Here is a 23,194-nt window from a genome sequence, read left to right on the forward strand (position 1 = left end):
CTTATGATTCTACTGTCTCAGTCTCCTGAATCACTGGGATTATAAGTATGCCCCAGCACAACTAGCTCCTCTCTATTTTATTATCAAAAACCCTTAGTGAATTTTTCTACATGGGAGAAATTCCATCAGTCTTTTTTTTTTTTTTTTTTTTTTTTTTTTTAAATTTTAAAAATGTCTTCAAAAGAAGCATGGGTATTTTATTAACCATATTTATACTAATAACAATGTTTGCCTCTTAATGTAAAACTACTCATACTAGACACATAAAAATAAGAGGTAGCCTTTAATACCTCAAAAGGAAAATAAGATGAAATAGTTTCTCTAAATAAAAATGTCAAGTCCAGGATTAACAAATACATATTCTAACATATGAAAAGACATTTTATTATTATTATTTTACATATCACATATTAGTAAATACACCAGATTGCATTTTCTCAAATTGCAAATGAGACACTGGATAACATTTTTCTTTGATTCTTCCAAGAATCTCAATATCATCTGTCTTTTGGAGGATTCATTTTCTTACGACGTCTGTGATACTGTCCATGAGGATACCAACGATGCTTAGTAGTAAAGAACATTTTGCTAAGTTTTTCTATCATGGGTCCTTGCTCAAGGTGTTCCTCTTTTTCTTCTAATCTGGTTTTTAGCACTTGATCATGTGTTTCTTCATTATTGTGCACAGGATCTGGTTGAGGGATAGGTTTTGTGTGTTCATATGGGATAGCCACAGAAGGGTGGTAGCACACTATTGTTCTGCCATCAGAAGTCAAAGCGAGCTCTACTTTGCAATTATAGTCATCTGGAAGAGAAGAAAATGTAGATTTTTGACAAACACCAGATAAAGCTCCGTTTTGAACTGGAAATAAATGCTTCAAGAAAATTCTCTTTGATATCACCCATTTTAATGCTGTTGCTGCCATGGTGTTGTAAGATGATCAGATGATATGACGAAAGATGTTCTGAGGAGCAACCACCTTTAAAATCTGCTTCTAGGCACACCAATTTTTATTCCTGCAGGAGACCGCCATGTTGCCTCAATCCGGGTCCTGTGTCTCCATCAGTCTTTTTACCCTCTAATATTCCTGTTGTCATTTATCTATGATTTTTTAAATACTTAGAGTAAGAGTTAGGTTTTTTTACTGCTGAGACCTGGGGGTGACAATAGTACAGAAAAATATTTTTAAAAAATACCTAATTTGAATTTCAAATAATATTTTAAACACTAAGCGCTTAGTTTCAAAGTACTCTTTAAATATATATATATATATATTTTTTTTTTTTGCATAAAACCAATATATATATTAGTTTTTCTGCATAAAACTAAGAATTTCTAATTCAGTGCTTACTCTGGAAGACTATTCTAAACAAAGAGATAAATACTATGGAAATAGGATAATACTTACTTTAGGGGACAAAAGAGAAAAAATTTTAAGAGCACACAGGTTAAATGCTCACTGAGGTGAAAGGAAACATAAACCAAAGAGCTGAGCCATGAAGCTAGAATGACTGGATTCACATCCTGCTTCTACTAACTGTATAACCTCAGGCAAGTAACTTAACTTTTTCTGTCTCAGTTTTATCATCTCTAGAGTGGGATGATAATGACTACCTACCTTACTGGGGTGTTCTGAGGGTTACTTGAGACAATTTAAATATATGCAGAGCCTTAGGAATGTTCTCTTAGTGATCTAAGATGGCTCTTTTTTGAGGGTTGGTGAGGGGAAAGTTACCATAGTAAAGACATCAGGGTCCAGTTAAGGATCATTGTCAGGAACAAGTGAGTTCTGAGTTTGGTTTCAAAGAACAGGTAAAGTGGATGAAAATTAAGCATTTGGGTGAGCAAAGGAGGGAAAATATGGCAAAACCAGAAATTTAGAGCTAGTTGTAAAATACCTAAAGAAAGAGAGTATGAACGTTCAGGCCCAAACTGCAAAGCTAGCTGCAGACAGGCACAATGACAAAATCATCATGACGTCTAGTCCACTATTAGGTTTGTTAACACTAAAATGAGGCAGAAGCAGGTCACATGGTTCTCGCCTTGGTCTTTTCCCCAGTGTTAAACTCTTAAAAAAATATTTTTTAAAGGACTCAGGTAAAAACAATAAAGAAAAAAATAATCCTACATGCTTAGTAGTAATTTTTTTATTACTGTTATTTCTGTATTTTTTTCAAGAATAGCAACATTTTAATTGTTTTAATTTAGATCATTGCATATTTTCATAAGCATACTTCTTATATTCTTTTGCTCTTATAATTTGATAATTTCTGTTTTTCACCCTAAACACTTAATAATAGTATTTATGCTCTTCATACATTGTATTTCCTCAAAAAAAAAACAAAAACAAAAACAAAAACTGAGGAGAAAGAAATAAATGCCTATGTAGTTGATAGATTTATTTACGCTTGACAATTGTGAGAACAACCTTAATCTGCTTTCCTTAAATTTAGAAATTGTTGATTGATTGACTTTTGAAAAGAACAGCCAGGAAGTTAAAGGTATGTTAAAACTTCATGGTATGTCTTCAGAAGTTTAGATTTTGAGATTTATGAAAACTAGGTTAATGGTTTTTTTTTTTTTTTTTTTTTCTGGTACTGGGGATTTGAACCCAGGGCCTTGTGCTTGCGAGGTAAAGCACTCAACCAACTGAGCTGTATCCCTAGCCCTGGTTAATGGTATTTTTAAAAAGAGAATCAAGGCTTGCTCTAGAAACATTTTTGACTTTAATAGCTTCTCGGTTAATTTTCTGTGTTCATTAGGATATGTTCAACAGTCCCCAGTATTTTCTTCTTTGAACTTGCTGAAAAATAGAGAGAAAGCCTCAGTTTTCCCTGCTACGCCAGGTCCTTTCCAGAAGGAGAACTATTCTGACTTAAAGTTCCTCATCCCTCACTGAGGCAGGGGTTCCTAACCTTCCCCCTCGAAGCTCTTCCCATAGTCCTACTCAGCACATACTTCTTTTCTAAAACCTGGTCAATTTCCAAGATCAAAAGGTTATAGAAATCCCTCATTCCTTAAGCTATTTTTCACATTTTGTATTCGTGAACCTGTCATTTGCATATCTGCTGTTTCTGAAAAGCTGGATTGACCAGTAGAGGTCAGAGGTTCCATTACTGCCAAACTACTAGAAGCAGTCTCTTTGCCAAAAATCTGAGTCCGGGCAAAATGGAGAAGTGAGTCTAAATGTGTTGCCAGGTAGCGTGACTGTGTGCTGTCTGTTGTAAAAGCTGGGATCTCCAGGGTCTTCATTATGCTAGGTTATCATGGCTGGGGACAGTGTACTTGATAGCTGGTGCTGAAGACCACAGACTCAGTCACTGTCCCAAGTGTCTTCTGCTACCTAACAACCAACCTAGTGACAACCTTTTATTATTATTGTGATCACTCATGTTTCTGGGGAATGACTTGGCTGAGCTGGGGTTTTCTCTCTAGGTCTCTCATACTATATAGTTAGTCAGTGACTGGGGCTGGAGTCATCTCAAAGACTCTGTAAGAGATTGATAAGAGGTTGTAGGCTGGGTCCTCATCTGGCACCATCAGCCTGAACATCCTCACATGGCTTTCAAGTGGCTTCCTTACAGCAGGGCAGCTGGGTTCCCAGGGTGTGTCCCCAGCGGGAGGGGAGAATGATGTAGGTTTCAAGAATTACATAGCAACATTTCTGCTGTATTCTATTTGTTAGAATCAAGTCACTAAGTCCAAGCCATCTTCAGGAGGAGGATACTGAGATACCACTCTTCAATGAGAGGAGCGTCAGAATTTGTGGACCTATCTTCAAAACACCATAGTCACTTATCAGCTGGAAGACCTCTCAGTCCTTGGCTTCCTGATCTGTAAGACAAAAACACTGAAGTGATTTACCTCATAGGTGAAGATTAAACAAAAGTAGTGCCTGGTACTCAAAATAGGTTTGTTTAGACCATTATGGTGCCCAGTGCAAATCTGATCTGTTGCTGATGGTGACATCAGTGATGGTATAGTTCCAAGCAAATGCAATCTGAGGAGGTCCCACCTTTCCAAACGTTACTGGTGGCATTTGATAAATCCCAGGGTCTGTGGTTCTTATGCCTGTGGGAACAGAATTACTATATATGGTCTGAATTCTTTGGTTCACCTCATTTTAGTGACAGTTTCCAGATATAGGTCAGTCCACTTAAACCTGGCCCCATTTATGGCAATTTATTTCATTATAGGATAAAGTAGTTAGACTCATGAGTAATAATTACTGTGTCTACGGTGCTTTTAACACCTCAGCCAAGTAATCGTCACCTCACCCACTTGAGTAAGTTTGGATGAGCACCCTTCAATCCTCTGGGATGAGGAAACCAGAACCTGGGTCGAGTGGCTTGTTCTAAATTCTACAGAGCAGAAAGAGGGCAGCTGGAATAAGAAACTGGGGGTCCTGATTTTCTGGTCCCTTCTAGTGTGCCGAAATGATATAACCCATTATTGCCAGTTAGAACACTATATTGACTGCAATGCCACTGAATACACTATATTTTAACATGTATGCGATGTTGTTTAAACCGTCATTCATTTGCAATTCAGAAAATTGACCAGCGTCTATGTAATCTTAGCGGGACGAAGTAAGGTTAATAGATAATAAGAGCTTTGTAAGTGAAGGCACGTAAAGAGTCGCTTAGCACTTTTTTCTCTTTCGACCAAATTAATATTTTCTTATATTCTTGGGTATTCAAACTTTTTTGTCTAGGGGAGGAAGAAAAACTGAGAACATTCCCACTCTGCCGGTGTTTGCCCTAGGTTGGCTTCTAGCTGTGCAACGCCGTATTTATCATACAATGTTAGTGAATGTGGGAGCAGAAAGGGTGAGAAAGACCAGAGCGTTCTGATCCGGCCTGGCGGCCGCTTCTGCTACCTTTTCCACTTTTTCCTCCCACCTAGGCTCGCCCTCCGCAGGGGTCGGGCCGCAGTTCTGCGAGGCAGCGCGCGCTCACCGGGGGGCGCTGTGCGGCCTGCCCCGGGCGGCCAGAGGTGAGTCGGCCGGGGGGCGGTGGCTCTGGTCCTGCCTGCGCGCCGAGGGGCGAATCCCAGGCTGCGAGGTCGCCGCCCCCGCCCCTCGGCCGGCCCCTCTGCCGCTGGGAGAGGGGAGTGGCTGGCGCCTCCGCCGCAGCCCAGCACTCTGCAGCCAAGCGCACACGGGAGCGCGGCGCGAAGGCGGTGCGGGAGCGTGGGCGCGCAGACGACCGGCAGCCGCGCGCAGGACATCCTCGGTGGAGCAGCGGCGGCTGGAGCCCCGCAACCTTGGGCTGGGCCCGCGTCCCAGAGCGCCTCCGGGGAGCTAGGACTACAGGAGGCGGAGTGGCGCCTGGCGAGCTAGCGCCCGGCGAGGTAGCGCGAGCGCTTTTCCTCTCCTCTGCCCTTCCCGCTCGGCCCGGCCCGGCCCCCGCGCCTTTGTGCCCGCGGTCCCCCTGGCGCTCCTGCAGCCTGTGGGCGCAGGTCAGGGGGTTCTGCAGCTCCTTGGGGCGAGGTGGCGCTGCGGGCAGAACCTTGGCACGCTGGAGGTCGCGCAGCGTGGTCGTGATCCGCAGTGGCTTCGGGGGCGGCGGGAGAGGAGGGCTTGTAAACTAAGTTGCTCTTACTCCGCCTGGTCCTTTTCGTACCTGTGGGCAAAGTGGAATCCAGATTCCCCCGGTCCACTCTCACTCCCTCCGGCCCACAACTGTTTCCTGGCCTCACTTCTATGGAAGGACACGATGTGGCTTTCTTTGGGAAGGAGAGCAGAGGGAGAACAATGGGGCGTCCTGGGGAGTGGGGTTCAGGTGCGGTGTGCCCTGGCGGCGGCGGCGGGGGAGGAGGTGCCCAGGAGCCGATGCCCAGGAGCCGATGGGACTCCCTTCGCGTGCAGCTGCGCTCTCCTTTGTTCCGCCACAGCGGAGGGGGCTGCCCTGGGTCTCGTTTCCTGCCCAGGATGGGATTGATTCACAGACCCAGAGAGGGAAGGGGAAGGGGGCGGGGCTGGAATGGAAACCAGATTGGGAATGGGAGCCCTGGAGGGTGCTGGGGCCGGGAAGAGACCTGGGGAGGGGGTGATGAGAGTGCGTTGGGAAGTTAATTACAAACACAGCATTTTGTCCAAGGGCCCTGTGGGTTTCTGTAGCCCATTTGTAGCGCTTTGTTCAGGCTACGACCGAGCATTTGTTGTTGCAACAAGTTGTGTGCTTCCTTGAGTTCTAGGAGCTCCCACTGTTAGTTTGCTGAAAGCAAGTCTTGGTTAACAATGGAAGAAAGCTTTTTTTTGGTTTTGTTTTTAAGATTAAAAAAAAAATGCTACGATGATTTGTATGTATGTGTATCAGGATCTGTGTGTATAGCTAGTGGATATTGGCTGGGATGGGTAAAGGACATATTTTATAAAATCAATTTTGACATAAAATAATTTTCTCCATTGATAATTATAGTATAACAGTTTTCCAAGAATGTTGGGTTGGGGGACGGGACCACCAAACAGTTAGACATTGCTGAAAACAAATGGATTAGATTATGTAGCACTAAATTGAAGAACTCTTTTATTGTAGGTCTTCAACACACCACACATACCATTTGGATTTTGAGCTAGGGAGCCATGGCTTTCAAACGGTGTGTACTTTCACTCTCCCTGTGAGGACCATGTAGAATAAGAAAGAGAACACTTTGTATTATGATGAATGGGATTTTTTAAAAGGGGAAGGTGGAATTAAATGTAATATGACAGGTATTTGTTAAGTGACCTGTTCCTAGATTGGAATCAAGAATCCCAAAAGCATTGGCTGACCTCTGGAGGGAGCCATGGGGATTGAACACTGGGTGCTTTTTGAATGGGGTATTCCAAGCAAAACTGTTTTGGGAGGAGGCTGACATTTGCTGGCATTCATGGTAGGTGCCTATGGGACACTGGTGGAAGGATCCCAGAGGCTGACTGAGGGTTAGAATTACTGTGGTGATAACTTAGGAGACTTGCAGTTACAGTAGTCTGGTTGCAGACTGGGCTGGGCAGTGGCCCAGCACTGCTTCTGACAAGCCAGAGGGTCTACCATTAAACTGCCACTTTGGCCATTCACTTTAAGATGAACCAAGTTGGAAAACCTATTAACCTTAGAAGGCAAATTAGGAGCTTACGCTGGGGGAAAAAATGCTTCCTGCCCACTAAGTGGTAATGGAAAAGATCTGTACTAGCTACTGCTGAGGATCTGTCTTTTTCATGGGGGATGTGGTCACATTTTCAAGCCAGGCTGAAAAGCAGTGGGACTTGTCCTCAGGAGCCATTATGATGTGAGGTTAAAGTGGGATAGTGTCCAACCGTCAAGCTGTTTGTCGTTATAACTAACACACTGCCTGGCAAAACATTGTGCCATGGACAGCCAACAGAGGGACTCTTTTTGTTGTTGTCTTACCATTCCTGACTTTTGTGAATTGTTCTGTAAAATACAACACAGTTGGATTCCTCCCAAGAGATGTCTATACATTAACAAAATGCAAAGCATAAGAACATTACTGCTGCTAGAGACTGGATGGGGGAATCCTTAAATAGCTGGTTTCTGGCCTCTGGCTGTCCTAGTGGATGCCCAATTGTGTGATAAGGCTGGCAGCAGGCTGCTCCCCCTTCTTGGGATGAATCACCACTTTGTCAAGCCTGGAGTTTAAGACTGACTTTCCCTGGTTGTTGTACATTTATGCAAAGCAAGGAGGCCTGTCTTCCATTTGCAGGGAGGGAGTGGGGGTGAGATGGGTAGGTGGCATTTGACTGAGAAGATCCTGAGCATCTTCACTGTGTGGTATTCAGACTTTTTGTGTTTGTCTTCCTTTTGGGTGAGACTTTCCTTTCCACCTCCATTCCACTGTTTTCAATAGTTGGACATTTGGATTTTAATTAGGTAGGCTAATAATGATTATAGTTATCACTTAGTGTTTCTTATGTACAATGAGTTTTCATACATCACTATATTAATCCTCAGAACAACTTGACAAAACAAGTATTATCTCCATATTACAGTTGAAACTGAGGCCTGCAGGAAAGTACAGTTTCCTGTCTTGTACTATACTTGTATAGGTGACTAGTAAGTGCTGGAGGTAAGATTTGAATTATTGGTTCCAAAGGCCATACTCTTTAAGTATACACTGTATGCAGATCTTTTAATAATAGGAATAATAGCAATTTGATTGTATAGTTGATTGACCCTTTCCAGATTTCAGATCACTTTCACATGCATTGTAGTTAATCCTTTCAAAACCCATTGTGAGATAGATTTGGAAGTCCAGATTGGTGTGACATGGCAACTCTTAAGGCTATATTGTTCAAAAGCTATGTGTTATGGCCTGTGCGAATGAGCTTTAAGTGCATGGAGCTTTATTTTTAGAAAGTTAGTCTGCCCACATTTAGAATAAGTTCCTTCCAAACATTTAAAATTGGTAAGAATGGAAGTAGGTCTTATACAGTACTCAAGCATTCTGTGCTTCTTGAAATCCATTTTAGCCCTTTTTATCTTGTAGCCCTTAATAGAACACTGCACTTTGCTCCTTAACTGAGAACCAGTGCCATAGTGTTCTTTTAGAAGAGAAATAAGGAGGGAAGGAATGTGCTATAAAGAGGAAGTGGGACATCAGAATTGGAAACACACGCAGCAGGCCGTGGATTTTCCCAGCACATGCCTTTTGCCCTTTTACAGATGACATTCTTCCTTAGGGAAGTGTCAAGGGTCTTTCTTTACAGTATCCTCTGAGATCATCAAATTTCTGAACTCTGTGGGAACACACATTCCACATGATTTCTGTGCTCACAGGGGAAGCACTGGTTTGGGCATCAATATAAAAAGGGAATAGAAGTGGTAACCCTCCTTGGGGTGGAATGGAGAGTGGTACTGGGCAGGAGGCACACGACCTTGACCAAGAGTGATCACCAAGTGCAGGAGTAGAATGGAGTTTAGCCCTTGGCATCCTGGCTTGTTTATGGATTTCTCAGAATGCTCCTGGGCAAGTAGAAAAGTCAATATTGGCTTTTTTGTGTGTCTAAGATAAGAATTTGAAGACTGAAAGTTCTGCCTGGTTTAATGATTTCAAACTGGAACACCTTTGGGGTCTTGCGGGTCTGTGTTGTAGGTGTCAGTGATTTTAGTCTCCTTTTGCCATTAAATTCTCCTTTGGATATTTTTAGAGGTTTGCTTTTTGAGGGGAGGTAGACACTCGGCCTGCTGAGTTCTCTTAGGTGAGCCCCTTCCATCCGAGCAGCTGAGAAGTACGGTGGGGGAGGAAGAAGGATGCTCTGCAGCTTTGTGCTGTTCACCCTTTCGTCAGCTGGCTTTTCAGTGTTCAGGACCTTCTTCACAGTTCATATTTTTATTAAGCCCAGGGCTGATGCAAAGGGATGCATAGACTCCTTTCAAAAGCAGTAAAGGAAATCCACCATGCCGCCAAGGATAGCGCAGCAGGGCAGATGGGTGTGCCTGGACAGTGGATGCTGGTGAAATGAAGAAAATGTCTGTGACAGCTGTGGTGGCCCAGGCGGAGTGACGCATGCTGCCAAGGCGAAAGCTGCAGACGGACAGAGGCTAATGAGTGGAAGGAAACTGCACACGAGTGCCAGCTCCTTCCCTGGCCTTGGTTTTATTTCCATCAACCTGTGGTGATGTGAAAAAGTTAGGGTGTAGGATTCAGTGGTCCAAAAAGTGGTGGTGTATCAAGTGCCATTCTGTGGGGAAGGGTTTAAATAACTGGCTGCATTGACACATGGCGAGACCATGTCAGGCCTCACACTGAGTGCCATTTAATCCTCGTCACTTGCCCTGAGATCAGGCTCCTCATGTGCTTTTCAGAACAGCACACTGCCACCAAAAGGTAGAGTATACTATGAAATGTTGGGGCCACTTTGAAGGAGTTGGTTTTAAGGTGCTCGAGGTGAGTGCCCACCTGAGAGGAAGCCTCCCTCCTTCCTGGCTTGTTTCCTTTGTCTCCTGGAGTCGAGGTCCCTGCGAGTGCCCTGGGCTGTCCATAGCTAGGAGAATGGGAACTGTTTTTCACATTTCTCTTCCTCTCTGGCTCTTGTGCTTGACTCCCCAGTCCTGTCATTCTCTTCCCCCAAATAAGGGAGACTTGGTGAAACAAGGTCCAGGCTGCTGGCCAGAGAGCAGCCGTTCCCTTCGGGTGATCATTCAGTCCCCCTACTCCCCTTGTCTTCTGCATGCCGTGTTTGTAGGGAGTTCACCTGTCTGGTCTTCAGCCTGCCCGTGAGCCGTATGCTGCTGGGCATCCGGCAGGAGCTCAGGGGCTAATGTGAGAACCAGTTAGTGTGTGTGCCCCGCAGGGCTGGGACTTAGGAGTCTTGGACGAGGTTTGGTGTGGAATATATAGTCTTGCAAGACAGGCAGTTTTAGATATTGTAGTCTTGAAAAAAAAAAAAAGAGAAAATTGACATTCTTCCTTCATTTATCCAATAAACAACAACACTGAGCTTCTAAAAATATCAGGTGCTTGTCTTTCCTTGATAGCCCGCAGGGGCCTAAAAAGAAACCAGATCTCTGCCTTCCAGGGACTTTCAGTCCAATCCTGTGTGGACTCAAGAGGCTCTGAGATTGCACAGATGGCTTAATCTTGCTCTTAACACGGAAATGCAATTTAGTTTTTCAAGTATTTAAACTTGTTAACAGAAGGAATTGGGTGGGTGGATCTGGTCAGTGCATACTATATGCATGTACGAAAATATCACCCGGGCACGGTGGCTCACGCCTATAGTCCCAGAGACTAGGGAGGCTGAAACAGGAGGATCATGCGTTCGAAGCCAACCTCAGCAAATCGAGATGCTAAGCAACTCACTGAGACTCTGTCTCTACATAAAATACAAAAGAGGGCTGAGGATGTGGCTCAGGAGTGTTTCCCTGAGTTTAATCCCCAGTACCAAAATTTTTTTAAAAAAAGTACAGTTAATATGTACTAATAAAAAATGTTGGAGCTGGGGACATAGCTCAGTGGTAGAGGGCCTGCCTAGCATAGGAGGCCCTGGTTTTGTTTCCTAGTACCATAGGGGGAAAAAAGTTTCTTACAATTTAATTGAGCAGATTATTATGACTTAATGATTTTTTATAGCATATGTATGCATCATGTGCCTACTTGTTTTCAATGGTTTTGTGAAAGCATTTTCAAGCACTGCATCCAAAAAATAAAAATAAATACCCATGCATGTGCATGCACATGCATACACACACACACACACACACACACACACACACCCACACACCCCACAGACTCCAAAGAACCTTGATTGCAAGATTCCTGCTGGCCCCACTTAACGTTTTCCAGTGTATAACTTCTTTCTCGTCCCTCATGGCTACTTCCTTTTTAATTGTTTATTATTAGACCCTGCAGTGCTGTTTGCAGTGCTCAGATTGCAAATATGCTTGGTTCCTAACTGATCATTTTTTCACTTGAAAGTGCTTTAAAAGGATGGCCTCTGTTGCATTCATTTTTTGAGCCACTGCCTAACTGCCTTTAGGAATAGCTTCATTTTCATAAACATTGATTAGGCTTATGCCAATTTACATGGCTACTGATTTTTGTAGTCCTCATGCAATCTACTTAATAATCCTACTAGGCGGACCACAGTTTTGACTTACTTGTGATACTCTGAGCCATCTAGGAAAGAACCTCACTTGCCTGAAATCTTCAGGTTGTGGAGAGGTAGTTGCAAAAGTATATGAACTGCTACAGTGGTTCAGATTCAGGGCTTATTTCTTTAGTATTCTATTGGGGCAGAGAAACTGTTAGACTCTTCCATGTCAGCTTTATGAGTTCAGGAATGTCTTTTGAACATCCGTAATTGCATAATCTCTTAAAAACCTCTCATGCATGTAGTTAAATTCATCTTGAATTGTTTATTTTTATCCTTCATTCTATGTATTTCACACTTTAAAGATAGAACTTGACTGAATTGGTGTTTTGATTTCAAATCCTCTAGTTCTGAAATGGTAGAATGTGACGTTGTTATCTCCTTCATTGTACTTAAGACCTTCTCAGGTTCAAAGTTAACGGGGACAGATCTAGGAACTTGAACACCACTCTTCTGAATTCTCACTGCCTCCCCAAACCCTCTAAATCCAACCTTAGTGCCCATTTTCTAATAGTTGGTCTCCTTTTGACCTCTCTGTTTTGCTAATAGCCTTCTCATCATCATGAATTTGGATTGTCCTGCCTGCTATATTTTCTGTACCCTACATCCACCCAGTCTGTCACTGTTTGGCTTGTTGTTTCCTTAAATATTTATATTCAAACTCTTACACCCTATCCTAGTTCCCATCTTTATAAGACTGGGTTACTGGAGTGTAGCATTACCCACAGTTGGTTGTTCTGTGAGAAGTTAGAAGGTTAGAAAATCTAAATCTCATAAAGTTAGTAGATGTTGGTGTGAAAAAGGGTTCTTTGGCCAAGGACATGTTAGAATTGCTGGGTTAAACAGTGTTTCAAGTAGGTTTGTTTGCAGCATGTCTTCTCATGTTTTTTTTTATAACTGTGCAATGTGATTTTCTAAGAGAGTTAAATAGAATTGGCATGTCCCAAATCATGTCATGGCTATACACCTGTGGGGAGGGGGGTCACTTTTTCTAGATAACACTCCTGTTGTCACTTCATTGTGTCATTTTATATCTCTTATTCTCTGACTTTCTACGGGGGTGTTTCCTGTATGAGCCATGTTTGGTTCATTCTCAGTTGGTCTGATGCTTTTTTAAAATCTTGTCCTTCTGGATCTTTCCTGCTCCCTGAAAGCCCTTTTCTACCTATCACATGGACACATCTTTTTTCTTTTTCTTTTGGTACCAGGGGATTGAATTCAGGGGTACTTAACCACATCCCCAGACTTGTTTTTTTATTTTGAAGCAGGGTCTCACTAAGTTGCTAAGTTGGCTGGCCTTGAACTTGTGATATTCCTACCTCAGCCTCCTGAGTAGCTGGAATTACAGGCTTGTGCCATCTTTTTATACCCAGTTTTGTTCCCCACTTCTTTGCCACCTTTCCCTAGACATGCTGTTCTTGCTCTTCTGAACTTACAGTGCTTACTGTTTGACAAGTTAAAAAAAGAGAAAATATTTGAAACACAATAAAATACTGAAAATAACATTAGACACCCATCAAAGCGAAATGGTTAGAATTCACAAAAAATGCCATTTTCCAGATTCGTGTCAGTTGACGCATCAAAGGGCATGTTCTACTTTTCTTTCCCAACAAACAGGTTAAGTTGTTCTCCCAGCTTGTTGCTCGTGCCCCCCACCTTTTGTGTTATTGCATTTAAATAGAAATTCAGGGAGAATTGATATCTTTATGGTTTCATGGCTTCCCATCTGCAAACCTGATAACCCACTCTTTATATTTAGGACTTTTATGTCCTTCAGTGAAATTTAATAAGTAATTTTAAGTATCAAACTGTTTCACATCTTTTGTTAGATTTATGCCAAGGATGCTTTATGGTTTTTGTGGTCTTTGTGAATGGATTTGGTTAGTACATTTCTGATTGGTGTTTCTGATGCACAAGAAAGGGATTGATTTTGTATTTGTTCATAAATGATTCTTGATTGATTAAGTTCACATTTAAACATATATTTGCCATGGAAGCCTGAAGTCAGATGACTTTTTAATAGAGCATGAAATAACTAAAGCTGTATTGGAAATATCACAATTTACTTTAATTTTAAAATTATATGCAATACTCATAGAAGTAAGGAAGGGGCGACTTTGAGCTATTCAAATGCATTCATTGATTCATTCATCAAATATTTGGCTTTCTACTATGTCTCAGGAACTATACTAAGTGTTCAGTCTTTAGTAGTGATGTGGTTTCTGGCTTTCATGAAGTATAAGGGAGAGAGACAGTACAGAGACGAACACACATTGGTATATTTTCATGAATTGGGGTGGATTCTGTGAAGGAAGAGGATGGGGTCTGGAGAAAAAGAGATAGAGGAAGAGGGGAATTTAGGTTGGGGTAAGGGGGGCATGTTTGAGGGAATGTGTATTCACGCAGCTACCAGAAAGATGAGTTGGTGTTAGAGGGAGAGTAGGAGGGAAGAACCTTCCAAAGAGTGAAAAAGAGGATCCAGAGCCCTGAGACTTTAGCCCCAGAGCCTTTAGCAATCAGTGACTCAGATCAAGTTATTACTTCTCAGTAAATCATCAGACTGGTTTATTTAATAGTATTTAAATTATGACAACATGGAGATATTTCTTTTTGATCAATATAACCATGGAGATATTTCTTTTTGGTTAGTATACCCTCCTCCCGCAAATGAAACTGCTAAAATAAGAGAGAACTGCTCCTAAAGATGTGATCTGAACAGATCATTTATAAAATGACACCTCCCCTTGAGTATAGTCTCCTTTGACGATGGGGTTTTTAACTTTTTTTTTTTTTTTAATTCTGTATATTGAACCTTGTAGTGCTTTACCACTTAGCTACATTCCCTGCCCTTTTTATTTTTTTATTTGGAGACAGGTCTTGCAGAGTTGGTCAAGGCCTTGCTAAGTTGCTGAGGCTGGCCTCAGATTTTTGATTTTCCTGCCTCAGCCTCCTGAGTCACTGGAATTACAGGTGTGGACCACTATGCCTAGCTGTTTTTTTGACTTTCTGTGGTGTGAAAATGATAAGTATTCAGTAGAACTACTTTGGATCTTGGATTTTGCTCTTTTCTAGGCTGAAGCCATTTATGGCACATTACTTTCTCTAGATGCTGGGCAGTGGCAGTAAACCTTGACTCCCATTCAGCCAGAGGATCTCCAGGATTAACAACCTGTGCTCCACCAGGGCCTGTGTTGCTAAGCTACAAGGTTCTGTACATTAGTTGTATTAAATGCATGTTTTCCGTTTATGATTGATAAATTAGATGTAACCCCTTTGTAAGTTGAGGAGCACCCGTGCTGCTTCTGCCATTGCCACTAATGCTGGCATCTGTTGGTGTGTCCCGCTCAGCACCTTCCTTCTGGGCTTTGCACTAATGGACTTCGTCCTTGCTCAGAGGCCAGTCTGCCCTTCTTGGAAGGGGTCTTGGGCGGGCCCCTCAATGGCTCTTCCAGTGTCTTAGTTCTCCCCTTTTCCTCCCTCCCACCCATCAAACTCATGGTGAGGGCTTGGGCTTGACCACAGGGTAGGGAGTGGGAGGGAACGGGTGCTACACACTCCCTGTCCCACCTGGAATTGCTGCTGTTCTTGGTCATCGAGGCTTTGCATCTGGGCCACGTGCATCTGAATTTTACACTGAGATGAACGCTCTTGAGTGAGAAGCAGTGTTGGTGCACTGGTTATGGGCTGGACTCGACAAAGTATTGGTTTTGAGAGTTGACTTTTCTGCTTAGTGTTAGTAACCCGTATCATTTGGCTTGTCGCTTATTCTGTGTCTGTCTCCATTTCCTCATTTGCAAAATGTGGTTAATGATAGAACCTTCTTTGGGTTGTAGGCAGGATTAAATGAGCCAGCGTATGTGTGGTCCCTAGACTAGTGCCTGCACAGCACAAGCACTCAGGGGACAGGGAGCATTATTACCACTGCTTAGTGTTTCTGTAGGAGATTCCTGGGGTTCCCTCTTCCCCTACCAGGTTTCACATCTTTCTGAATCCAAGCGGTGCACATAGTTGTTTATGACTGATGTGGGATTCCAGCTACTTCTTTGGAAAAAATATATAGGAAGAAAGGTGGCAAGAAAAAGATCAAAGTGTTAACTGTGATTGTGTTAGGGTAGTAGACTGAGGTGACTTTTACTGTTGTTATCCCTCTATTTTCTAAATCATTTATAATCTGGTTATCTTACTTCTGTACTAATAATACTGTAATAAAACCATGTGAAAAAAAGAAAGGCCTGACTGGCAGCTGCCCGGTGGTTTGATAAAGGAGGTTGGAGTAGAAGGGAAACCTGAGGTCCCAGCTCTAATGGCCTTTGTAGGTGGGATAATTTCCACCTTATGCTTATAGGTATAGAAATGCAACTATATCCACACATCTTTAGAAGGAGCCCCACAGTCAGAAGATGGGGATGTTGTTCCTTGTGAAACTTTTTTTGAACGTTGCTTTTGCTATGACCATTCTTTTTGTTTCTGTCTGTGCTCCCCTGATGGGCCTCTGACCATCTGTTACTTCCTTCTTTGGGTGTCCGCTTACTCCTCCCCTTTCAAAATCGCTCCTTTTAGTCCCCCATCTTTCTTCTTCACTTGCTGTTGTGCTGACACGATGCACACTTTTCTTTGATACAGAAAAAGAGTAGATTTCTTCACTGACTATCATGGGAGAGTGATGCACACATACATTACATTCGATTTCCTACTTTTTAATGGTCAACAGATAACTTTTCACCCCCGCAAATCTAACTTGCTTTTAATTTACTTACACCTAAAATTAGTTAATTTACAAACTAACTCTGGGGGATCTGTGGCCTTCTAAAGGCACCAGGAATTTGGAGGACAGGGAGCGTGAAAGGTTGAGAGGAGCTTTCCCTCTTGACTGGTTTTGCCTAGGGTTGTCTGTGTTGCTGCCATCTTGGTGTGTGTCAGGAGTTTTAAACTTTTCCAAACTGGAAGAACAGAACTCTGGAATATTACCAGAAGATATTTTTACAAAGGAACCGTGTAAAATTTGACCAATTTCCTCAAAAGCTCATTGATTCTAATGATGTCCGTGATAAGTTCAGTGAACATTCTGGCTTTCCTCTCATGCTCCCTTCTTTATAACTGAGGGGAGAAATGGGCTTTCCTGCAGCTTGTTTGTTTACAGGAATTTCTTCTTGAGCAGTGGCATTCTATAAGTATCTCAGAATTATCCTGACATAGAATTCAAAGAAGATGTGTGGGTTGCAGCAGTGTTGCTTGGTATCAGTGGAAGAGCTATTTGAGAAATACTGCTAATTTCAGTGAGATTGCACAGTTGAGAGTATTTAGGTGAATGAAAGGAGGTGCTGTCTTCCTGTATCTTATACCGTAATTTTATGATGTTTTTCATCTCTAACGGCCAATGCCAAATTTGAATGTAAGAAACGTATTTATGATAGTTCCTTCTCCGGTTGAAGGAAGTCTAGTGTGCTTGCAATAAAATTTGAATTTGTAAAATGGGCATACTTAGGGTTTAGTACCTTTCAAAAGTATTTATCCCAGGAATTCTTTAAATTACAAACAGTGTCTACTTCTTTTGAGGGCAGCAGTGGAAGGAGAGTCGGTCTGTATGTATTGCTCACGGGGTATTGTCACAGAGCTGCATAGGTGCTGGTGAGGACTTCGTGGACTCTAGGATATGACACCTGACACTCTCCACTCTGTGGGCAGAGAAGATGCCCCTTCCTTACAGTGAGCCTGTCAGGCATCTGATGTAGGCTGCTTCACCTTCTCTCTGGTTTAGCTTCCAGCTTTACAATTGTTCTCTTGGCAGCAACTCGTACATGGTGATCTTTTCCTATGAGAACAGTTAATAACTGTGGCAGATGTTGGGAGCCCATTTCTGCAATTGTGCAGCTGTTTATATGACCAGTTGGAGTTCTTGAAATAATTAATCAATTTTGCGGCTCTTATGCTGAGAGCTATATGTGTAATAGGATTTAGGGGAACTTTTTAAAGTGGGCACTTGTACTGATACTGCAGCAGATGCATCAGGGAGGTGGAACAGGAGCTGAAGGGACACAGGACTTCCCTAGTTGTCCTGAAACCAAGTCCCTCAGAGAGTACAAGATTACTGGAACTCTCTTTTGGATATTTTGTATTAGAGAATAATTTTAAGAACATTATAAAAGGTTTGGAAAATGGAGTTGAAAAGACACTTTTGAATCTGTTCCCTTAAAATATCAGCTACAGTCATTTTTGAATAATCCTTTCCAAGCTTTTTGTCTACACGTTGAAAAATGTGGTTGTAATCATAGAGGACATTTTCCATATTGCTGTATAGTTTTTTAAAATATGTTTTTACTTGGAGTTGTACATATTTGTGGGGTACAGTGTGATATTTCAATACATATGGTATTTGTATTCAGTGTGTAACGATCAGATCATCACCTCAAACATTTGTCCTGTGTTTATGTTGGGAACACTGCCTGGGTTTTGAAATGCATTTCATAGTTGTATATTTTTCCACTGGGCACATAATTTCTGAAACATCCCTTTATTGTTGGGCATTTGGGTTTCTTCTGCCACTTCGCTGTTGTAAATAATCCTGTGGATGAATCTTTTGGAACTTATAACCTTTTCCATATTGGGTGATTTTCTGTCAGTAGATATTAAGAGAGAGATGATTAGGTCGGAGGTGGTTGTGGAGACTTTGCACCCTTCTTTAATCATGGGGTGGATGGACTGAGCAGATTGGGGTGCCAGGGAATAGGAGTGTGGGACAATGCCCAAGGTTTGGGTTCATGTGATATTGGGAGTGGTTGGTATGGATAGGGCTGTAGGTGAGGGGTTCAGTTTGGGACTAGCCAGGGGTCGGAAGTGGATGACCAGGTGGAAATGGCCACATAGAAGCCAGGTCAGGGAGAGTGTAAAAGAGAGACAACAGACAGATGGTGACATTTTATAAGAGATGGCCTAGAGGCATGTGCTGAGTGATGGGAACCCGGAAGGATGGCAGCTGTCAGCGGTAGGCTGTGGGTGAAGAGACTGATAGGCACTTGCTGAGGGATTGCTGGATGGCATGTCGGTTGCCAGGGCTGCCTTAACTGAATACCACAGACTAAGCAGCTTCAACAGCAGCGACCTATTTTTGTACAGTCTGGAGGCTTGAAGTCCAAGATCAAGGTATCAGCAGGATAGGTTTCTTGGGAGACCTCTTGTTCAGGGTGCCAATGACTGCCTGCGTGCTCTGTCCGCTGGTGGCCATCCTATGGTTTGTCTCCTCTGTGTCCTACTCTCCTCTTATAAGGGTTCATTCTCATCACACCATTTTAATTTCAAGTTGGACTTTACAGGACCTGTCTCAAAGAGAGTACATTTTTGAGGTACTGTCGTGAGGCTTCAACTGTGAACCTTGAGGGGACACAGTCCATGGCACACAGACGGCTATTCTACATCCAGTGACCCACTGGTCTCCCTCCTTGCCCCATGGCCATCCCTCCCCACACCCTGACACTCTGCTCCCTTGGTGTTGGTGGCCTGTATTCTGCATCTCCTCTTGGTCCCTTTGTCCTGGTTTTGTAAGGTTTGGGCCTTGACCTCTTCTTGGAATCAAGCTCATCTGTCTGTTCAGCTCCCTCAATCATAACTCAGTCTCCTGTGGCTCAGGTTTTGCTCTTCTAGACATAACATTCATTTCAGATGAATTTGAGACTATTTTATTTGATTATGTGGATAAAACCATTGTGTAGTCCTGCCCTTGTGGTTGCTATTATTGTGTCTGTCAGCTCATGGTTGAAACAAAACAAAACAAAACAGAACAAAACATAGTGGGACATTGATTTAGGTCAAGGTTCAATAAAAATTTATGTTTTTAATATACCTTTATATTTCACAAATAAATATTTTTCTCCTCAGAATTTGGTTTTGGGTTCCTATTCTTTTAAACCTACTTTGGTTAAAATAAAACTTAGCCGGTTAATGTCCCAGGAGAGTCTGGGGGCAGAATTATTTTGGCAGCTATGGTATCTCTGCCTTTCCCCCCAAATGTATTAAGGCTACTTGGAGTTTTAACATCACATTTGATGCTGTGTAAGGAATCTTTACATGGATGATATTGATGAAGGGGTCAGGGTTGACTTTTGAATATATGTTAAACTGTGTTTAGTTGTTTTGGGTTTCTGGTATGTATGTGTGTCTTAGTCCATTTTCTGTTGCTGTAATAGAATACCTGAGACTGGGTAACTCATTACCAAAAAAGGCCTGTTTTAGCTCGTGGTTCTGGAAGTCTAAGAGCCTGGCACCAATATCTGCTCAGCTTCTGGTGATGACCTCGTGGCAAAAAGTAAAGGCAAGTGGGCGCATGTGGAAGAGAGAAGGGACAAAGGAGCCGTCCTGCCTTATAACATTCTCTGGAGAGAATGAATTCATTCCCTTGAAAACTAATCCTGTCCAAAGTGGAAGACATTAATCCCTCCAATGACCTAATCACCTTAAAGACCATCACCTTTCAATACTATTACATGGAGAATTTAAGCTTTAACATGAACTTTTGGTGGGAACAAACCATATTCAAACTATAACAACATATTATTTGATATTTGTCACAGTAGGCTATTGAAATATATCAATATTATTTCTGCATGAAAGATCTTATTTTGAAGAGACTGAATATCAAGTTTCTAAAAGCATATAAATCGTGGCTGTATCAACTCTGGCTACTTAGATAGGAACACTCAACTTTCTCTGGGCACCTTCATTCTTTTAAAGAGTGTGACTTTTCCCTTGAGAGGAACATTTATCTATGCTGACGGTTTTAAAGGTGTATAGTTTTAAAGGATGAAACTAAAATTTTTAGGTTTTAATAGTGATGTACATGTTTAGTCTTTTAGCCTTGTAGAATGACAAGTAACCTTGAGCTCTTTACTCCTTGACTGGCTGTAGGTTTGAAGGGTTATTTTTGTGCTTTCTTTAGTGACTGAAGCACTTATAACTGCACATTTGGGACAGGATCATTATGGTAGTTGGATATAGTTTGAAAAAACAACCAGATTTTTTTTTTTTTTTTGTATTGGGGATTGAACTCAGGGGTATTCAACCACTGAGCCACATCCCCAGCCCTTTTTTGTATTTTGTTTTGAGACAGGATCTCACTGAATTGCTTAGGGCCTCACTAAGTTGCTGAGACTGGCTTTGAACTTGGTGATCCTCCTGCCTCAGCCTCCTGAGCTGCTAGGATAACAGGTGTGTGACACTGTGCCTGGCAACCAACCAGATTTTGAACCTGGTAACTCAACAGTACTCCTCATTGTTAAATTGCCTAGATGCACAGCCTTAGAGACAGCTACAGGCGCGAATGGCACCGCAGATTGGCTGAATCAGTTGGTGTGTTCTTTCCCTCTGAGGAGTATCAGTGATGCCCACCGTACACTGGCCTTCAGCTGGAGAGCTGCCCTGGAGTGTGTCACCTCTTCCCACCAGATGGGGTATTCGTGTATCCAGACTCGACTCTTTACTCCCACGCCTGCATATGCCAGTTGTCCTTATTATCATGTTTAATATAGTGATCTTAATATGTGTTCGAGAAGAATTGTTGTTTCTATAAAAATCTATTTGAATGCTTTGGAAACCACCTGATGAGACTGAACTTGATTGAAGCCAATCTAGGAGCAGCTGAGGTAACTCTAAAGGATTGGAGGGATCATAACATAAAAATATTCTAATATGGTCTGTCATTTGGAATTATGATTATATAAAACCCAAGAGTCTTAGGGTGGATAAAGGTGGTGGCTCTGCTCTGTGTTGTCCTTCTCCTTAGGGATGCAGGCCCCTCTGGACATCTGCGATCCCTGCTGCACTTTCAGGCTACCTGCCTGAAGTCACGGGCCATTTGTGAAAGGGGATGCCATCTCCCACATCAACTTCCCAGGTGCCTTTACAGCCTCACTGTTCTTCAGAGAGATTTGAGCCTGGTGGATGATGCCTTTGAGAATGGCTTGTGAAAGAAAGACACAGAGTACTACAGTCAGTGGACACACACCCAGAGAAAGTACTTTGACACTTCAGCAAAAGATTGGCAAATGAATGTATGTTTATAGAGCTTAATTTAAAATAATGTTTAGGCCAGGTGTGGTGGCATATGCTGGTAATCCCAGTGACTCAAGGGGGCTGAGGCAGGAGAATTCTAAGTATGAGGTGAGCCTCAGCAACTTAGCGAGACCCTGTTTCAAAATAAAAATAAAGTCTGGGGATGGAGTTCAGTGGTAAAGTACCCCTGGGTTTAATCTCCAGTAAAAAAAAAAAAAAAAAAAAAAAAAAAGGTATACTTGTGTATAAGTCTTTTTAGGCCTTCTAAATTCAACCTTAAAAAAATTTTTTTTAACCAATCAGTCAAGCTATTGTCCTTGTGCATTTAGGTAAGAGGGCCTCTAATTTAATCTTAAGCTCTCCTATCTCTTTTGTACCTTCCATCAAATTAGTCTCCCACCTTTTATAATAGATTTGTCTGTGACTTCTTTTGCACCTCTTTTGTTTCATTTCATTAGCAATCCTGTAGTTCTTATTCCTGAACTACTAGATTTGAGCCCCAGTTGAATTCCCTGTTGCTTGCTAGTTTACTTTTGTGCAGTGTGCAATCTGAACAACTACACAGAGTGCTTCTCCCTGTGTATAGTCACTCTACCAACAAAATCAGATTATCCCCTCTTTATACCTCCTTTAAATTTTTAATGTCTCTGCTATATGTTAGATATGAAATGTACCTCCAAAGGCCCATGTATTAAAGGTTTGGCTGCCAGCCTAAGGCACTATTGGGAGGTGGTGGAACCTTTATGAAGTGGGGCATAGTGAAATGAGCTAGGTCTTTGTGTGTCCTTGAAGGAGATTTTGGGACCCTGGCCATGTCTGTTTCTCCTGGCCACCATGAGGTAGAAGGGCCCCTTCCATCATGAAGTACTGTGCCACTGCAGGCCCAGAGCAATAGGACAAAGCAGCCATGGACTGAATCCCTTAGAACCATGAGTCAAAATAAACCTTTCCTCTTTTTAATTTTATTGTCTTAGGTATTTTGTCACAGTAACAGTTGACTAGTACAGTCTCTATCCCTGCTGAAAGATGTTTTGGTTACTCCCCATCATCTGTATGTAACGACTGTCCTCAATTTTATTTTCTGTTGGACTATCACCAATCCTACTGTTGCCATCTTGATGTACTGCCATCAGTAAGGACTGTAGCACAGACAAAGTAGATAAGGTTGTACAGTGTTTCCCTCTCTACCCTATACTCCAAAGCTGTAAGTTTTGCAGATCTGACTCTCAGTCTGGACTCAGCTTACCGGTCACCCAGCTTTGTTGCCTACCGGGACCCTATTTGACTGTCCTCTGCTGCTATTTTGTGTAGTCACCATTTTCTGAATGATTTATATTTATTGCCTTAAATTTTCTTTTTTCTCCTTGATCACGTCCTACTCATCCTTCAATGTCAAGGTCAGATTTTACCTCTTCAGTCATCTTTCTCGATCCTCCTTCGTTAGGATAACCACTGCACCTCTAAACATAATGTTGATCTCTCTGTACCTCCTTTGAGGTGAATCAGCTGCCCTGGGTGAGCACCGGTTTTACTGCTCATGTTGCTCTGAAGGGTTT

The 23,194-nt window shown here is 42.3% G+C and overlaps 2 protein-coding genes across 4 annotated transcripts in view; one reads left to right on the forward strand and one right to left on the reverse strand.

The window, feature by feature from the left end:
• Window positions 1-246: 246 nt before the first annotated feature.
• Window positions 247-1,043, reverse strand: LOC124979231 (39S ribosomal protein L42, mitochondrial-like). The gene has a single exon (XM_047543733.1). It carries the CDS (start codon window positions 924-926, stop codon window positions 498-500), a length of 429 nt encoding a protein of 142 aa, XP_047399689.1. The 5' UTR covers window positions 927-1,043; the 3' UTR covers window positions 247-497.
• A 4,081-nt stretch (window positions 1,044-5,124) lies between these two features.
• Myo1b (myosin IB) overlaps window positions 5,125-23,194 on the forward strand; it is a 179,262-nt gene continuing 161,192 nt past the window's right edge. For 2 of the 3 annotated variants that reach the window (XM_047543731.1, XM_047543732.1), the window contains exon 1: window positions 5,126-5,353. The gene's annotated coding sequence lies outside the window, so the exon portion shown is untranslated. Of the gene's footprint in view, window positions 5,354-23,194 lie in introns of all 3 variants that reach the window. The other variant, XM_047543729.1, reaches the window with a different exon arrangement.

The sequence above is a fragment of the Sciurus carolinensis genome, chromosome 3 (assembly GCF_902686445.1).
Source record: "Sciurus carolinensis chromosome 3, mSciCar1.2, whole genome shotgun sequence".
In the NCBI taxonomy this organism is placed as follows: domain Eukaryota; kingdom Metazoa; phylum Chordata; class Mammalia; order Rodentia; family Sciuridae; genus Sciurus; species Sciurus carolinensis.